Genomic DNA, 19,524 nt, shown 5'->3' with positions numbered 1-19,524 from the left:
GAACTTTACTGTGCTAATCGGAATCATGGCCAAATGCTCTACAGAGGAAACAAAGTTCTAGAATGACACAATACCTTAACTACAGCAAACAGCTCCACCATTCCAGTGAAATTTACAACCACATATGTGACAAAGAGATAAACTGTACCAAAATTGAAATCAAGCACATGCCGTAACATTTGTACTGGGCATTGCATCTTTTGAAACATGCCCATGTCTTTTTGAAATGTGTGGTCAAAAGGAACATAATTTCAACAGTGCTTTAAATTAGCAGAATTTGGCAAGTAAAAGTAACGTTGGCATGCATACCTAAATGAAGTCAAACAAAGAGCACCTAGCAAGAGCCAAATTATGCCTGGCTTTTGGGACATCGTTATAACCCATTCATTTACAAACTGGATCAACCAAACAGCATTGAAAAGCAATTTATCACACATCGAAAATGAAGGGTTGAGTAATCTCTGCTATGATTACAAAAAAAATTGATCCCTGGGCTACACAAAACCTAGACCTGGCACCTTAACCACCTGAACACACTCATACTAGCTTAAGAAAGAGGACCAGTGACAAAGAAAGAATGGTGACACGATCTCGCAAGGAATTGAACATTCTTTGTGCAGCCATTGTGTTGAATGTATAACCTCACCATCGGTTGCCTGCAAACTGTATGTCAGTCCCAAAGCCAGATAGCCTTTTGCTTTAAACTCAGACGACCTGTCACCCAGCTCAACCACCATTTTGGCAAATCTCTCAGCTTCGTCCATCTGAAAAATAAACAAAACAAAATGGGTTGTGCTGAAGGATGATTAGTACTGTTTTGCATCAGGGTTCTCCTGACTCTTTACAGCTATTGTTTAAAATGCAAATTATTTTCCATTACTGGAACCTAGTGAAGACTATTTAAAAAAAAACGGGCCCGCAGCGTAGTTTCTGCAGCATAGTCTATATCAATAGCTCAATCGATTTATCTGTTGCATTGGTCAAATCACGTATGTGCTATGGTAGGCATGTTTTGCTGCATTCCTATAGTTTTTATAAATACATTTTTTTAATATGATCAGAAAAATTGATACAGAACCACCCTTATTCATTTCTTTTGACTCAATAAAGAATAATACAAAATGCCTTTCTTCTAGAACACTCACTACTATCCCTGAAAGCAAAAATTACCTACCTGGAATCTCATGGGTATGGTTCATTAAATTCTTAAACTCTGAATATCTCAGTTAGGAGCGTTGGATCTTAGAAAAATTCTTCAAGAGAGAGAGAAAAAAAACCCTCTTCAAAACCAAACAATACAGCTTAAAAGAAAAGTTTTTCTTTCAATTAAAATGTATCCAATAAACAAAACAAGAAAAGAACACGTGGGCAATTAAAACGAGTTTAACCCTCATGTAGCAAAGAGTTCTCTGCTGTTCCTCTTTTTTGGTGGCTTGACCTAATCACTAAAAATGGTGCTTATTCGCTCGACCCAGACAACCTAACAAAGAAATGCTAAGCTAGGGGTTCTAACTTGCTGGTGCATTCCAAGAACACCAGTGAGACGCCCCCAGTCTTCAGGGGTATGTGTATCTGCAAAGACACCAAGCACTTGAAGGATGTCAACAGTATTCCTTTTCGTCTTTACAATGGAGGAGTGGCAGATGTGCTCAGGCAAAGTAGAGGCGCAAGACCCCGAGACTTTGGCCTAATAAAGAGTTGAATTCTTTCTTCATAGGCTGAAAAAAAGCTGAAAGTAATGCTGAACTCCAGAGGCCAGATAGTGATTCACTGGCTGAGAGCATCCATGTGAAGAAGACATACAAAGGCACCAGAGGTATCTACCAAGCATACGCTGAATCAACTCCTACACCAGCTTTCCCTATAGTATTGAAATTAATATCAATGAAAAAGAGCAGATTGTTCCCAAGTTAGAAGACATTGCTATAAAGAGAACGATATCTCAACAGAAACTGAGAAAGCAGGAGCCCCTACCTCTGAAATGATTCTCAGTGGGTGTACATATAATATTTAAAATCGTTATTACATGGAAGAATCTTAAGTTCATACCAAACATGTTTAACCTGAACAAACCTGTGGTTCTGAGGTCTTTCTTCCAAAATCCTGGAGAGCTCTGCAATCTCTAGACATTTCACAGATTTTTGAAATGTTACATTGGTTGAATTAAGACAATAAGGAGGTCAGGTCAACTGCTACTAGCTTCTGACCTCCCACAAAAAAGGTCAGCCTGTTTGCAAGCAAGGACTAACAAGGTCGATTGCTTTGGCTTTCAAACTTTATTTTTTAACAGAGTTTTTATAGCGCAACCTTGACCTGAAGGTATCGGGTATCAGAGCGCTTTACACAAGCACCAGTTGCATTATATGAGGATACATTCATTTTTGTTAGGCACGGGGAGATTAAGTGATTTGCCCAGAATCACAAGATGTTGCACGTCCTTGCCAAGACTCTAACCCGGTTCCCCAGATCTGAGGTCGACCACCCTAGCCTTTAGGCCAACTTCCTCACTTGAAGGCCAAATGTCCACCAAGGACACCAGTGTCAGCTCAGTCTACAAGGGTATGCAGAAGACCTTGGGGATGTATCGGGCACTGAGCCGGAATGGAGCCAGGCCTCTTCCCAACTAGACAGGAGATGAGTCAAAGGATGGTGCCAAGGTAGAGAACTGCCCCTGATGCCGGAACAGTGGCAGGCAGGGGAATTGCCTTTCTGAGGATAGAGGAGAAACAGTCACCAGAGGTAGGTCCCCCACTGCGAGGCCATCTCCTCCCAAACCCTCCGAGAGCTGAATTTAGAGAAAAACCTGGGGGTACGGCATCCCTAATCATTTGTGTTGTCTATCTAAGACATTCAGGCACTTACAAGTGGAAGACAATGGTGAAACAAGGTAAAATACAAAGTCTTTAACAGGGGTAGGGACAAACCCAGCACTTAAGAACTAATCACTCCAAATGCAAATACAGAAATCCAAGGAGTGCAAGCACAGAGTGTCCACTTCGAAGAGCACAGAAAAAAGGGATTTGACATTAGCAGTTCAGGTGGTGTCTTGTATTGCTCTTTTATGTCTCAAACGAGAAGGATCCCGAGCCAAGATGGAGCAATGGCGCCTCCTGTTGGCAAGGAAGAGCTATTTCATGTTTTCAGATCCAGTCTAGAACCTGGGAGTATTTATGTTGAGAGGAATCTGCAGTAGAAGCCTTCATTAGAGCTACAATTACTGGTACTTTTTCCTTCTCCACAATAAGATCTCGTTTGATATCTATAAATACTAAATAGAAGAGGAAATAAGCCCACATCCAGAAAGTGGAAAATTATCAACAATAGTAATATAGAGATTGAGGTATGGAAAAAAGACGAGTGTCTGCTTCTTCACTTGGGATTAGCACTGTGGATATAAAATGAGATTTAACATTGTGAAACCATGGTTTACCAAATTCTACTGCAATACTCAGTTTTACATTTTCATTATCATTATGTAATTTTTTTTCAACGAATAGTTCCCTAAACAACATCAATAAGTTCTGAAAAACAAGGAAATAGTAAAAAATAATGAAAGGAAAAGAAAAACTGTCATCATTGTTGAACTGGCGAATGCCAAATGACTAGAAATCGATAAGCAGGTAAAACAGCTGAATCTAGATTAGCCACGCGAACAAGGCACCGTCATAATCCCACTTCTAATTGTTTTAAAATTTTGTTTGCTATAAACTATGAAAAGAGAAACCGCATACGATGCAGCAAAATACTCGCCAGTAAGTGCAAAAAACCAACCCACGGCAATATACAGCAATCTCCACAAGAATTTACAGCAATCTCTACAAGTGCATTCCCAGTGCACAAAGCCCCAAACGACAGCAGCATATGGAACATTATTTATCATCAGCAAGCAGTCTCCCCATGGTACATTAACATCAAACATGGTTCCTGACTTGGGGTATGACCAATCTCGTCATTGGGGGACCCAGACCATAATACCCAATCCAGCTACCCCATATCTTACGAAACTTGTGGAGGCAACCCCAGCTATGGTAATGAATGGTAAGTGACTTTTTCAGCTGCCATGTAGAGGTCCATTTCACTCGTCTATTCATGAATGCATGGAAGCCACCCTTCCCCCCCCCCCCCTCCCAATAGTCTAGCCATATCCCTCTTGGCCACAATCAGCCCTAGAATACTAAAATGAGTTTAAATCGTGGGGTATCAACATCACAGGGAACTCCCATTAGGATACATTTCGGGTCATGCAGAATAGTGACCTTCAGGACCGTCATAATCCCACTTTTTAACGTTTTGGGCAGCGTTACTATCCTTCAATGCACTTGGGATAACGACGCAGACTAATTAACCTTGATCATATGCTTTAGAAAAAATAAACATGAAATCAAAAAACACGATGAAACTAAAGCCTAGGAAATAAACAATTTGGTTATGTTATTAGCCCCGATAAAGGGAATGGTGCATCAGTAATTAAAAAATGTGTGAGCTCAGTTCCTAAATTATTTTGACAGGACTAGTGCGGTAAAGCCGGTAATTTGGATATAACGGGACTAAGTCAATCTACTCCTTTAAAACACAACCCAGTTTCCTGTATTTTTTTTATATTAGATGAAGACGCAAAAGCTAAACCTTAGAGACATCATTAACCAAAGACAGTCAATACTAATTAATCTACTCCTTCCCTGGAGTAGGGGATTCTGGCAAATGTAATACACTAGCTAACCTTTAAGCAGCACTGGGTACAAGCACGACATGGTTATTCATATTTGGAGTGGGATGCTCCTTAATATCTTATCATATAATCATGTTTCACAACCCATGTGGGTGGTAGCTTTAGATATTAAACTATCTGTTTCAGAAGTAATATAGAAAACAGGACTTGATTTGGGGTATTAGCAAAGCTAGGCTTTAATGATCTTCCTGCTGATCTACAAAATTTAATATCTCTCAATTATTTTGATCACTACACGTACCTGCCAGATTAAAGAGGGAAGAGAGGCACTGATGCTTCTAGTATAATGCCCCTGTAACCTGCGCCACATTATTAGGGTGTTTTCTGCTTGCAAAAATACAAAAAAGAAATGTGCAGGAGAATTTTTAAACTTATGTGGATAAATTGTAAAAAACTAAATTCTAACATCAGAAATATGTGGAGCGGTACATGTAAAAGAAATACTTAACTGTACCTGTTAGGTTTCTGAAAAGAAGACTGTACCACCTACTGAGGTATGCTCTTTGGAAAGGTGGTAGGAGGAGTTGATAACAAATGCTGTCATGAAAGAGAACAGTTGCAACGGGCAGAAAATAGAGTAAATTCATTACAAATTTTGAAAGAAATATTTCTGTCATGAGTGTAGGTAAATTGCAGGGCTTTGGCTGCATTTCTAGGAACCTACTCTTGCTATTCTATTCTGCATTTTTGTTTGTTTTCTTTTAATTTTTCACTTGCAAATAGTCTGGAAAACAATTTTAATATCTTCCAAAAGGATGATGACCCACAGTCTTATAGATGTCAAATTAAGAATTTGTGAGAAACCAAACGAAAGCTTCACGGTATTGCAAGTACAGTGCATGAGTGCCTAACTTTGTCAATTTCTGAGTGCCTGTGCTGATTCTAGCCCACTCTGCTGGGCCACAGCTGTTCACTACGCCGATAATCCTCTTCAGTCTGGCACATGAAATAATGAAAACATCAGCTCATCCTGCAGCCCCGTGAAATCCGCCGCCATGTAACCGGACTTACCCAGTGCAGAGATCCCATGCATAACTTGGCAGCCAGGAGCGGAATGGTTGGATCATCGGGCTTTAGGCGGATACATTCCTTCAGGACCTTCACAGCTCGAGCAGACTGTCGAAAACAAGCAGGAAGGATCATGAACACATTGTGTCATTTCATGAAGCTCAGCAATCTCGTCTATACCTCTTGTAATCAGACTTTCATGTATTGGGTTGCTACAAAAGGTTGCATTATTATGTATTTTTCAACAACAAATGTAACTAGATGAAATCTTTGTGTCATAATGAAGAGGGCATTGCTGGAAGAGTTGCAGGCTGGATCCCAACTGGACAGCAGCTCTCTGTGAGGGCAAAACCAATCAGACTTTGAGATCATTGATCCAATGTGACCTTTCCTAGCATGATTCCGAATGAGGTAACCAAGATTTCCCTGAGAGCTATCAAAGCGTGGTGAGAAGATAAGGACAGACTTTAGAAAGTATACGATGAGTGTATTCACTTCATGCTAAATGCAAGGACCATGATTAGCCAGCGCATTCTGTACCTAGAATTCTGTTGTAGAATATTGTTACCCAAAATCTAACCCTTGCGTCCTCACTTTATTAAGCAGTGTAATTCAATGCAAATCATTGCAAATCAGTGTCTCAACTTCTTTATCAGGTCAAATTGAGAATTTTTAAAAACTTGTCAATTCCCTGCATTAAGCAATACATCATAAAATGGGCATTTACCTCCAACAGCAAAAACCTAAACAGAGGAACCAGGGAACAGTATTGTAAATAGCAGTGCCGGCTTTAGGGTGGTGCGACCGGTGCCACCGCTCCGGGTGTCAAATCTCAGGGGCCCCATTCACATTGCCGAAAAGCCTACATTGTGATCACCGCTGTCCCTATTTAATTTCCGTGACATTTCTCATTGTGGAAATAAAAAAAGGGCAACTGTTTTCACATGATCACGTTGATGACAGTTGGCGAGCGTGGATGGGACAGCTGATGATTGGGAGCTGGCCGGTAGGCAAAGAAAACCTTTTCTATCAGTGACCTGATTATTGCAGAGCAATGTAGAGCCGAGTTCCACTATTGTATTAAAGGTCAGACTGGCTCATGCTAGTAAATATTATTTTTGATGCTTTTGTTCATTTATAGTTAGCACCTGGCAGACCAGTATTTTAATGACCCTATGACACAAAATTTAAGGAAAATTGCTAACGCTGTTTTTTCCACCTTATTAGTTCACAAGCTGGTAAAGGTGGCAGCCCAGTCCCCACAATCCTTTGTATCCACTTCTAACCCCATATTTAGCACTTAAGTAAATTGCATGCCGATATGTAGCTACCATAGTTGTTGCAGGTTCAGTGGCACTGGGCCAACAGACCAGAGGGGCCCACTGAACCCTGATTATTGCTGTCTTTATAATTCAAACAGTCAGTGCTGTTTTAGGCCCGTGCGACCAGTGCCATTGCACTGCATGTCAAGGTCGAGGAGTTGCCCTTTGACATGCTATGGCAAACTAAGAGCAGCCTGTAGAGATCTTTTTGTGCCAGCCATTTTTCAGGAAAAATAACAGCATAGTAACTCTGGTGGCTAAAAAATCAATGGAGAGAGCTTTGATTTGTGTACTTACAGTTTTGACTCATGATAAAGTAGCAGTAGTAATGTTCGCGCTGCAAACCACCAATTTGTATTTGTGTAGGTAGCTCAGAGGGGTACTGCTTTTGTCACAGAGATTGTTTTGTTATTTGAAGTTCATAATTTACAAAACTTCTACTGTAGCACATTGCGCAACGAATTGGCAACAAAACGCTGCATGCAAATTGCATTGCATATGTTTAGAATCATATTGCTTTTTTTCCTCAACGTTCACTATTCTAACATTGTCAAAAGTGGCTCCTTTAGGTACTAATTCAATTTTATTAGTATGACACCCCAATCAGTGTGTTACATTTCAAATCATGTCTTTAATATGCAGATTTACTAACACTTTGTGCCTGGTGTTCATTTCAGAAAGGAAGCAAACATGATGCAAAGGGTTGTTATGGGGTTTAGTTTCCAGTGCAACACCTGAATTGTTGGAAAGTAGCCCTAAGGTAAGATAAGTAATACTATATGCTTTTTTGCATCAAGAAGGCATGCCATGTGGTTTTATATGGACATTCCTATGCCCCCACCAATGGATTCTGACTCAAATCTCTATCTACTAACGTTGTTTCATAAACAAGTTCACATCCTCGAGGTTGGAGAAAAGATTTACTTTCTCCAAATCTTTCCAACTTTGTATTTGTGCTGTTCAATGCAGCACACTTCAAGTGTTTGTTTTTCTAACGTCGGGTGAGGATTAATTCCTTGAAAGAACCCTCATTATAGTGCCACCACACCTCTGGTATGATTCAGTAAAGCTCTCTAACATCATACCATCGCATTTAATCACTGCAAATTTACAAATAGCAGAGACTCTACGGCTTCAGGGTGAAAGGTGCACAGCCAGCTGGTGAGTCAGAGTGCCACAGTCTGCCAAACTAGGCTTGGCTGAACCAACTGTATTCTGTTTCCAAGGAGCAGCGTAGTGCAACAACACAAAGTAAACACAGAGGTGCCACTCCAGATCTGGAGATCAATGGAGTGGATGTAGAGGACGAGTTTAACATGGAGTGTGACGTTAGGTTCAGAGCAAAGCGAGCAAGACTGGAAACAGTGATGGGAAGTCAGATCGATCAATGCATTGTGGGCCACAGTTGGGACTTTAGCTTGTGCATGCCACATATTTTGATGGCATACAGGCATAGAGATATAATTTTAACTAAGTATAAGGAACGCCATATGTTTTCCAGATGACGAGAACATAATGATGTGGGTTTTCCCAACAAAAAGCAGAAAATAAGAAATGAAAATGAATTACTTAGACTTACCCTTCCAGATGCCATCAAGGACAATGCAAATTGATACCAGAGATGAAACTCCTCAAATGCAAATTTCATCGCTCTTTCTAAACACTACAAAAAAGAAAAAGAAACACAAAGAAAAACGCTTAGTGCCACGAAAACCAAGCCTACATCTAAACTGAATACGCTTGTGAAACAGATTTAGCACAAGTAATAAAGATGTTCATGCTATGCCCTATGCGTTCAAATGTCACCTACGTAGTCTGACTGACTGAAAAATCTCATCAACTTGAATAATCCCATGACATGTGGTAGGGTTGCATACGACTGAGACAACAGTTTGTGAATATCATTTAAAACAATACATGGTGTATGGAACATAGTGAAGGCTAATGCAGGCTGCAAAATTAATCCTGGGTGCAAATTAAAATCTTCTATAAAGAGAATTTTATATACAGTCTGGCAAAGATGCAAAGTAATGAATAATGATACACGCTGTGGATCCATGTTGAGTTCCTCTGCCGTCAAGCAGATCCCAATAGAAGGGTGTTTAGGCATAAGGGAAAATCTAAGGTTGTAAAAAAGATAGGGAAAGCGCCAGATCAGCTACTTCTTCTCTGCAGAGTCAAGTAGATCTAACCTCCTTACTGGGCATCATATTTTGCCCATTCTGTCAACACCACCAATATACTGTCTAAATCTAATGACTAATTTTTACATTCTGTCAATCTCCAACAGGAGAATGTATTTCCCAAAATATATTATCACTTGAAGATTCAGATTTTGGTTTGAAATTGAAATCTTAGAATCATGTGGTGATACACCTCAGGCATTCAACAGAACTATATTAAAATACCATTAGCAAAATGTACTGTACAAATCCCATAACATTTCTTATCTGCTTCTTTTGAATTCTTCAAACTAACTGTTCTTTATCTCTAGCTGATCTTTGGCACACAAGCCGGCCCTTATATGTTGTCACATTCTGCCTAAATAATAAACTCCACACATTGGAAGGATACAAAAATACTAGAGACAAATCAGGTAACCCACTGGAAATACCAATGACTAAAATATCAAAACTGTCTTCGGGCCTTTTCATTCCGATCACCCATAAACTGGAATCATCTTCCAGAAGAGCTCAGCTTTAATTTAAAGTTAGTAGCTTTCAGGAAAAGTTTAAAGACCTACATTTCAACCAACTCACACCTGAAGATTGAAGAATATGGTCCACATTCTACTCCCATAATATTGCCATATAATTTGCTGGATCCTTCAGAGAATGAAGTCCCACTTGAACTCCATTATCGTCTGGTTAATCTATTTTGCATTATCTTGTAGTTTTATGTGAAATGCTCCACTATTCATTAGTGTAGATTTATGCAAAATATCTATAATAATAAAAATAAATTCTAGCAATGTTACCAATCTTTATCTGCCAATACATTCTAGAATTATAAATAGCACAACAAGCATGCTGCTAGTTAACAGCATTAATTTCTAATAGGCTTGTAGTGCCTGAAGAGAAAGCAAATACCATCATGTTAGCTTGTCTTTTTTCGGTGATGGGTTCTTGTTTCTCCATGTCGATTTATAGCACGCGTACTAGCTTCGATCTGCTATTGAAATCCAGAAAGAGATCAAACCAGGCCTCTTCTACAGTCCAGTCATCTGCTTACAAAGCATAGCTGACTTTCTGGACATTATCTGTAGTTAACTTTTATGGTTGTAATCACATCCACTATTTCTATCACATTATAGACTTTCATAGTTTCTACTCCGATAAGAATGGTTGGCAGTGAGGAATGACCCACTCTTTCGAAGAGGTGTCAGCTAATAGGGCTGAGAGGGGCTTTAATGGCAGTGTGTTATAAATAATGAGACAATCACTAACAATTGATTTTAGATATGACTAACAAATCAAACTGCAGGCATAACTGTAAACACAAATAAACATACTTTGGCTTTTAAGAAACTAACGTGGTTGAAGGAACTTCCAGAGCACATGTGCATCTAGTCTAAACAACCCTAGCCCAAACAATCTTATGCCTTAGTCATGTGGCTTAACAAAAGCTCAATTGCAACCTGAAGGGAGAATGAACCCGTTCCAAACAACAGGTGAATATTATAAAATCAGAAATACTCATTATTATGTTTTAAACAAGAAAATATATATTGCTCATAAAATATACCTAAACCCGCAGGTCATGCCAGTCGTGCTCAATAAAAAAAAATCTTTCCGTGGTTCATGTTTTTCTGGATTACTTTTCCATTTTCATTATTACATTACAGAATGTGTAGCTTCCCAAAAAGAACCTTGAAAATACAACTCGCAGAGTATTTCTGGCAATTTGCGGTGGGCTGTTAATTGGTCTATGCCACTCACCAGAACTGCACCTGCAATGAAAGACTGCAGCGCATTCTGAAAACTCTTTTTAGAAAAGAAAACTCTGAAACAGATAATCAAAAACAGATGTTAATGTAAAAACGAGGAGTGTGCCCTAAGCCAGCATTTACTTTACTCAGGCATAATATAGAAATACTTCAGAGAGGAAGAAAACGTTTTCCGAACTATGCTGAGAAACTAGTATTGCTACAAATCATGGAACTTGTAAACTATTTTCTACTTCTGCATGTGAATTTGGGGACAGGAAATAGTCTTGCTGATAAACTACTCTTTATTCAAATGGCTTGATAAAAGTAGAGGAGTTGAACCAGAGTGATGAGGAGTTCAATGCTTCCGGAAAACAACGCTGTGTGCTTTGCTTCATCATCCAAAGAAATGAATGGCCTCAGTGAGACTGCAGTTCCAATACTTAGCACAATGCAGAGTGGGAGGGGTCAAACACATCTTGGGTGTGTGCTTTTTACTCTTTTATTATTGGACTGGGCTGGATTCGGCAGTTGGCCTACTACCAGTATGGCGAACAGAACATCTCTTGTTATATTGTGTGATGGCTCACGCAACGTTGTGCTGTTCAAGTGTTGAAGTCCAGTTGTTAAGAGGCGTGCCCCAAAAGGGCCACCTCAATCACAGACAAAAGAAATCATGAGGCTTTTATGCCTGACAGGAGTCGCTGGGTTTCATTTGACCCTACCCTGCAAGCTGCAGGGGCTTGAGATGGGTGGTGGGATACTCCGCCCAACAGATCAGACCTCAGTTGGCTTGGCAGCACACTCTTCTATGTGGCAGCACCAGGATGGTGTGCATTGAAGCTTCCTGCTGCTCAGCCAGTGTGAGAGTTGGCATTAGAATGTTGGTGTGTCTGTGATGGGTGGAATGCTTGGGCGCCTGTGTGGATGAGTGGTGATAGTTGGAGATGGGCTGAGCAGCAGGCAGGCTGCTCCTGGTGGGGCTGGAGCGAGGACTGGATTCCAAGGAACATCATACAATTGGACATTTGTATATATTTAATATATTGAACCAGAGGTTAATAAAGAAACCTAGAAAACTCTTCCTGGCTACCTGTCTTAAGATACAACATATTTTGGAGACGGATGGACCTGGACTTAAGCGTACTTCAAAATTTAAACGCTGTCTACAAGAGGACAAGGATAAACTACAGGAACCAAGAGTTACTACAAGAACCAAGAGATACTACTAAAACCAAGCGTAACAAAGTTAAGTGTCAAGTTTGGAGCAACAGGCAAGCCAGCCCCACCAGTGTCCTTGTCTACGGACAGCCCCAGCCTGGAAATGCGCCACTGGAGTCTTAAAAATCACTGTGATCCATGTGGATTATTGGTGTTAACCTCACCTAATCAACATCTTTACAATTTGGTACATTCTACATCATCAGGGATATTGCGCGACAAGTTTAGACTGTTTTGGCATTTACAAGCAGTTTTGTTATCAAAATGTGTGCACTGGAACGGAAATCGCAGCACACTGTGATTTTCTGCTTTACTCTGACAGTACAGGTTGCCCTGCGTGTGCTTGCTTTGCTGGTAATGTACAGTGTTTTGTGGAACTTGGCCGTAGTGCCGGCTACTGAAGAGGGACTTAAGCGGTAAGAATGCTGAATTTTTTAATATTAGGAAAATACCAATATTATGGCCGCTTGTGAGAACATTTGAGATCAGTCTCATTGTGTAAAGTAGAGCACATTCTTATCCTGGAAATAAGACTACCTGTTTCACCGTACAGCTATCTTCCTGCGTGTCAGGAAATTAATGTTTTAGAGAGTCTGGCACAAGAGCAGGAAGCTATTGGACCTGGTGGTGTGTGCAGTTTTTCAGAGGCTATTTGGTTTTGTACAACTCCGGTGTCACTTTGCCCTACCAAGACAAGGAGCTATCTTGTGTGCACGGCTAACTGTGAGTACTTTGCTTCAATTTTGGGTATTTCTATTGTGCGGTTGGTTTGACTTAAAGTGGTGCACTGTTTCTACAGCGTGAGACAAGCATTTGCTTGACACGCTTCAAACCAGCCGCAAGGCGACATCGAGGGAGTTAGCCAACTTTACAGTTAAGACCGCTCATCATTATTAAACAAGCATTTACAATGCAATAGGTCTCGCAGCATTAAAGTTTGAGTTATTGGCATTGTGTATGACAATGCCAATAGTTATAACTTTTGCAAATGTGACACCTATAGCATTTGTAATGCAATATGTGTTGTACTTACGTGACTTAGATTTATTGATATTACCAATAATAATGGCTGTTAATATTTTTAATAATTAATACTTAAATAAAAGTTATTGCAATTGAGTCGGTGGAAGGGTGAAGTGGGTCGTGTCCCCGAGTGATGTGGTGGTGTAAATGACAATGCCGTAACAATGTCTTCACTGGGGCTTAATGCAGCGTGCCTTCACACATAAGAGGCAGTATTTGTTTCCTCAGTAATGAACCATTGCTTCTGAAGCTACTGCGGTTTCTGTGCACACCTTAGGGACAGGGAGCTCGAACCAGGGCCTACTGCAGCCTATCCAACTCCTGACAATGGCCCAGACACCCCTCTCTCTGCACTTCCTCATTCCCCTGCAGCCACGAACTTCCCTGCCAATTGGGGTACACCAGAGTCGCCGTTCTTTGGCTTTCTGTTTTCAAAGTAGTCAGACAGACTGTCATCACCAGTCCTGGTGCACTATCGCCAGCTCTGCCCGGCCCGCTCCTTTGGTACTCTGCCCGGTCACTCCCGGTATATTAGTGCCCGCTCTGACCGCATTGTCCTTGTGCATTAGTGTCTACTCTGCCCGGCTTAATGCACTGCCCGGCCAGTCCTGGTGCATTAAGGTACGCTCTGTCCGGTAGGTCGTGGTGCATTAATGCCCAGTAAGTCGTGGTGCATTATTGCCCGCTCAGTCTGATATGTCCTGGCAGCCTTTCAGAGGCCCTACAATAATGCTGGCTCCCTTTCCCCCAACCCTCAAAACATGCCTGGCTCTGCCCCAGCTCGTCTGAATCCTGGGTGACGTCACACGAATCTCGTGGGGCCGAGGCCTTACCTGTGTGGGGCAGAACGAGGAGAAGCAGCAGTGCCAGTCCGGAGCAGCCGTGGGCTCCGGTCACCCTTGCCATGGTGCGGCCCTTCCTGTCCTGATACTGCCCTGTACGTCCTGGTCCTCTGGAGCTCTGCCCTGTCAGCCCTGGTGCATTAGTGCCCGCTCTGCCCGTCTTAGTGCTCTACCCAGTCAGTCCTGGTGCACTATCGCCAGCTTTGCCCGGCCCGCTCCTTTGGTACTCTGCCCGGTCACTCCCGGTATATTAGTGCCCGCTCTGACCGCACTGTGCCGGGCCGGGCTTACCTTACGTCAAAATCCACAGTCCAAAGAACTCTCTCCGTGTACCCAAGTAGCCCGGCTCGCTGTCTTGACAACTTGCACCCACTAACCCGGCGTCACGGCGTGGTTGGAACATTTCCCAGAGCAACCGGCTCATGCCAGGGAGCAACTGTGCCTTTAACCACGTGATGCGCGTGCACTGGCTAAAACGAAACCAGTGGTGGCGGGGCGGGTCACAGCAAAGCAACTTCCACGCACAGCAGAGAGCCCGAGGGAACACGAACCCAAAACACACAGCATTATTTTCAAATCGCAGTGTCGGAGGGGTGGTCGCTAAGCCTCACCCAGCAGTCTCTAGCCAGCTCAGACCTCGGGTGGCTGCGGTCTCCTCTCTGGGCTACGGCAGGGGTCGGCTCCTTGTTTTGCCCTCCTCCGCCCCAGGCTGGAGGCGGGCTGCGAGGCGCTGGCGGGTGTGGTGAAGCAGCTGCCAGCCTGCGGGTGTCCCCAGCCCTCGTGGTCCGCTATTTGCTGGTCCGCCTGCTCTGGAGTCTGTTGTTCGTCCTCTTCCCCGGGAGGGCGCTGCACCGGGGGCGGGGCCTGGCGGCGGCGTCCCGCCCTAAACGGACTCCGAGGAAAGCCGGTCCTAAAGCTGCTGCCACTGCGGGCCCGACGATGGGAGAACCCTAAACCGCAACTCCCCCCGGTCCGCTCCCCACCCCGCGGATAATTAGAACAAGCACGGAGTAGAAACCTGTGGTGCGCGCGCACCACAGAGGAGCCAACGCGGGAATCGAAACCAGTGGAGGGCGCACACCAGAGGAGCGGGGGCAAGGGAGCGCGAAGACACGCCGAGACGAGGTATGGGATGTGTGTGTGTGTGTAAGCGCCGGGGGTTCTGTGCGTGCGTGCGTGTATGCTCGGCGGGGGGGGTGTTCTGTATGTGTGTGTGAGTGTGTGTATGCGCGGCGGGGGGCTGTATGTGTGTTGTGCATGTGTTGTGAAGAGCCTGCCGGAATCGGAGCGCAACCTGATCCGATTCCGGCAGGCTCCGTGCGCGTGCCAGTCTCTTGTCGCCAAGTCTCGCTACTCCTTGAAAGCTGACACGATCGCAATAGTCTCGCTTTGCGACAGCAGGGGCTTCACCCCCTGCAATCGCAGGCGCGAGACCTAAAAAGGGCCATATGGCACATGCTTAAATTGCTTGTGCGCCACTTACCGTTTCTTGTGGTCGCGTGAAGGGCTGCTGTCACGTCATAAAATGTGCAAAGGCCTGCTAGGACGTTTTGTGGAACGGACGCACCGAAAGCCACTCTGCATGTACGTCATCAGTGTACCACCATATTGTGGCTGGAGCCCTCTCACAAGCCAGGGAGTTTCTGGTAGTTCCCAGACTGTCTCTTTTCACGGTCTTCCAACCGGGAGCTGTGTGGGAATATCCTGGCGCATAGCAAGACTCGTTATGACGTGGGATCCCTTTGTTCTGCGGCTCTGCACGAGTACTGGACAACATGGTATAGTTACATTGTTTGGTGGGATTATTTGGTTTCTTTTCTTCTGACTTTGACACTTGAGTTGTTTTTTTTGCATTAGTCAAATCTGTTTCAGGCACTGGGGATTTTCAGCAAGTTCTGATGCCTGTAATCTCTGAGGTCTTCACGGACAACTTAATGCTATTTCACAGTCTTATGACGTTTATTTAGCTTTGCTGTGTTACCCTAATGGGTCACTATTCACATGGACAATATCTTTGTTGCCTGTATGTCATGGCTGTTTACACGTGCTGTTAGGTGTTCTGTTTTCTTCGCATTGGGGTGCACAAGTTGAGAGTGTGCCCAGGGTTACATTTCTCGGGTGAGATGTCACTCACCGGTGATGGGTCAAAGGTTTGTAATTACAGGAGTATAGTTAAAGAGTTTTTGCATTCTTTAATGTGTTCTTAGTGATGCCACAGTTTATTTTCATTTACATATTGTATTGTATTGTAATTGCATTTATATAGTGCTTACTACCCCTGACGAGGCATCAAAGTGCTTTTTCGGCGAGTAGCACGCTACTCCGGGACCCATAGAGGATTAGTGTTGAATTAGTATAGTGAAACATGCAAGTACATTTTAAGTGGAGGATTGGTTAGTCAGTTAATTGGATTTGGAATGATAGCAGAAGGATAGAGGAGGACAAAGGTTTGTATTTATATAGCGCTTGTTGACGCACGCTATTCAGGAAATCTACAAAGGATTAGTGGTGAATTAATATGGTGAAATTTGAAGTAATTTCAGTGGTGGATATTAGTCAGTTACTTGGAGTGAGAAGGATAGCAGAGGGATAAAAGGGGAAGAAAGATTTCCATTCATATAGCACTTGTTACCCCTGATGGGTGTTGAATGGCTTTTCTGGCGAGTAGCACGCCACTCCGGAACCCATAAAGGATTACTGTTGAAAATTAGTATAGTAATAAAAATATATATATATGAAGTAATTTGAGAAGGGGATATGTTATTCAGTTATTTGGGTAGTATATTAGAATAGTTTAATATGGAATTTGAGAAGTGAACATGTTAGTCTTAATTTTGATTGAAAAGAATAGTGGAGGGATAAAAGAGTGGAGGATTTTTTTTTAAAGTCTTAGCAGTAGGAGGAGGCTTTTGGATGAGTAAAAAGAGTTTTGGAGGGGAGGACTTAGAGGGAAGAGTTTAGAAAGGTTTGTTTTAGGGGATCGGTATAGTAAAAGAGGTGTCAGATGATGCAAGGAGGGGTAGAGTAGGAGAGAGTCTAGAAAGGGTTATTTTGGCAATCATAGTATTGGTATGGGGTTTGGGATAAATGAGAGAGTGGATGTAGAGGATATATTAATAGATGTATAGGAAGAGAGCTAGGGTAGTGCATTGGAAGGAGTAGTAGAAGATGTTTGAGATGATTCAGAAGGTTGGGCTAGAAGATATATTGAGCGAAGTATAGGCTAAGAAATAGGGTAGTGCATTGGAAATGCTAAATTAGAAGTGACAAATATATAGATACATAATTACATTGAAAGTATATAGATACATAAAGGAGGTAAGTATGTGTAGATTAAAGCTATTGATAGAGGCACAGGATGAGAAATAGGGTAGTGCACTGGATATGTTTTTTCAGGAGAAAAGTGACAGACACAGATCCAAGTACATGGAAGGTACATAGATGCACAATGGAAGTATGGACATGTAGACCAAAGATGATTTTTATTTATTTATTATTATTATTTTTTCTCTCAACAACATAATTATTTTACATGTTTATACAAAGTAATACACAAAGATAGGTACATATCTATAGTGAGAAAAATGCTTGTTTACAGAGGGATATGCTGTAAATTTCTGTTTGCGTATGGTGCTTATGTGGGGAAGAGCCAAATCTGGAGTAGTTAAGGTGGTTGTCGGTGGACCTTATGTTGGGGGGTAAAGAGTTCCATAGTTTGGCTGCTTGAACAGAGAAGGATGTGCCACCCATGTTTTTTTCTTTTATGGTGGGATTTTGATGTGAGATGCTCCTTTAGAGCGGAGGTTCCTTTGTTGAATGTGTTTGGTGATTTTATTACTGATGAAGAGTGGTCCCATTCCATGTATTGCTTTGTGGGTGATACAAAGCAGCTTGAACGTGGATCTTCTGGCAACTGGTAACCAATGCAGGGCTTTCAAGGCAGGGGAGATGTGGTCTCGCGGTTTGATATGCAAGAGTAGTCTGGCAGCCGAGTTCTGAATCCGTTGTAGTCTTTTCATGGTCGTTAAAAGTGATCCGTGGTAGAGGATATTGGCGTAATCTAGTTTGGACAGAGCAAGGGAGATGGTAGCTTGGACCTTGTGTGGAAATCCCAAATGAGGAAAAATTTGTCGCAGCGATTTTATAGTAGCAAAGCTTGATCTTGCTAGTTTATCCACTTGGGCAGCTTGGAGTCCATGGTCATTCTGAGGTTTCTTACTTCCTTCGATACTTTAGGCAGTGATCCCAGTTCATCAGGCCATGCGGCAAGCGGGTTGTAATGTTTCCAATCGCCACGCATGAGTATTTCAGTTTTTGAAGCATTCAATTTGAGATGGTTCCAGGTCATCCACTGATCCATGGATCTGAGACAGCTGAAAATTGGTGATGTTCCAATGTATTTGGGGCATTCCAGTTGAAAAAGTATTTGCATGCCATCTGCATATTTATAGCAAGTAAGGTGAAATGTATTGATCAGTACTGGTAATGACTTCATGTAGATGTTGAAAAGCATGGGCGAGATGATAGAACCTTGAGGGACCCTTGCTTTTGTCAAGTACGGTTAGGACGAGAAAGGTGGGGTATGGATGACATTAGTTCTGTTTCGAAAGTAGGTCTCAGTCCAGTCTAGAGCAGTCCCCTCTATGCCGGCTTCATAGTCAACCATGTCAAAGGCAGCTGAGAGGTCCAAGAGGAGCTGTGCAGCAACCCAGTTGCGGTCAACTGTATTCTTTAGGTCATCCCAGATGGCAAGGAGGGCAGATTCAGTGCTTCTTCCCGGACGGAATCCTGTTTGGTAGTCTGAAAGTATGTCATTCTCTTCAATGAATTGTGACATCTGGGCGAACGCTGCTCTTTCTATCAGTTTGCCCAGGAACAGTCCATTTTTAATGGGTCTGTAGTTGTCAGGGTTCAGCGGGTCCAAGTTTGTTTTCTTCACGTAAGGGCGTATGTATGACTTTTTGAGTTCTTTTGGAAATATTCCAGTAGTTAAGGAATCGTTGATGATTCTTCTTACTGGAGTGGCAGAAGAGATTGTTAAAAGAATTGTCTTGAAAGTTTGTGGCGGACAGGGGTCAGAAGGGCTGCTGGCAGGCCTGCTTGCTTTGACCAGATCCATAAATTCATCGTGTGAGATGTGTTGGAAGGAGCGGAGAAGCTTGATTAGAGCATTCTTGGGTTGTTGTTTTATACAAGGGTTAGTGCTGGTGCTTTGTTTCTGTTTTAAGTACAATTCCAACGTGTCTGCCTTGTCCGTGTAATGATTTGCCACTTTGTCTGTGAAATCTTGAGTAACAGGATGAGTTCCTTCTAGGCAATTTGGTTTGCGAAATTCATTGAGTATTTTATAGAATTCTTTATGTGCACATTTAGTGTTTTGAATTCTGTTTGAATAGTACCTTTTCTTAGCTTTTTTTTATAGCAGACTTAAATAATCTGTTAATTTTCTGTAGG

The 19,524-nt window shown here is 42.4% G+C and overlaps 1 protein-coding gene across 3 annotated transcripts in view; it reads right to left on the bottom strand.

Moving 5' to 3' along the window:
* The window catches only part of TTC7B (tetratricopeptide repeat domain 7B), a 1,395,621-nt gene that overhangs the window by 703,170 nt on the left and 672,927 nt on the right, over positions 1–19,524 (bottom strand). For all 3 annotated transcript variants that reach the window (XM_078660056.1, XM_078660054.1, XM_078660055.1), the window contains exons 10-12: positions 8,639–8,722; positions 5,741–5,845; positions 647–764 (exon numbers count right to left, since the gene is read on the bottom strand). In XM_078660056.1, the coding sequence (XP_078516182.1) occupies positions 647–764; positions 5,741–5,845; positions 8,639–8,722 (307 nt within the window). The remainder of the gene's footprint in view (positions 1–646; positions 765–5,740; positions 5,846–8,638; positions 8,723–19,524) is intronic.

Source organism: Lissotriton helveticus, chromosome 9, assembly GCF_964261635.1.
Source record: "Lissotriton helveticus chromosome 9, aLisHel1.1, whole genome shotgun sequence".
NCBI lineage: Eukaryota > Metazoa > Chordata > Amphibia > Caudata > Salamandridae > Lissotriton > Lissotriton helveticus.
The sequence above is the reverse complement of the archived record's forward strand: the minus strand, read 5'-3'. Positions and strand labels throughout refer to the sequence as shown.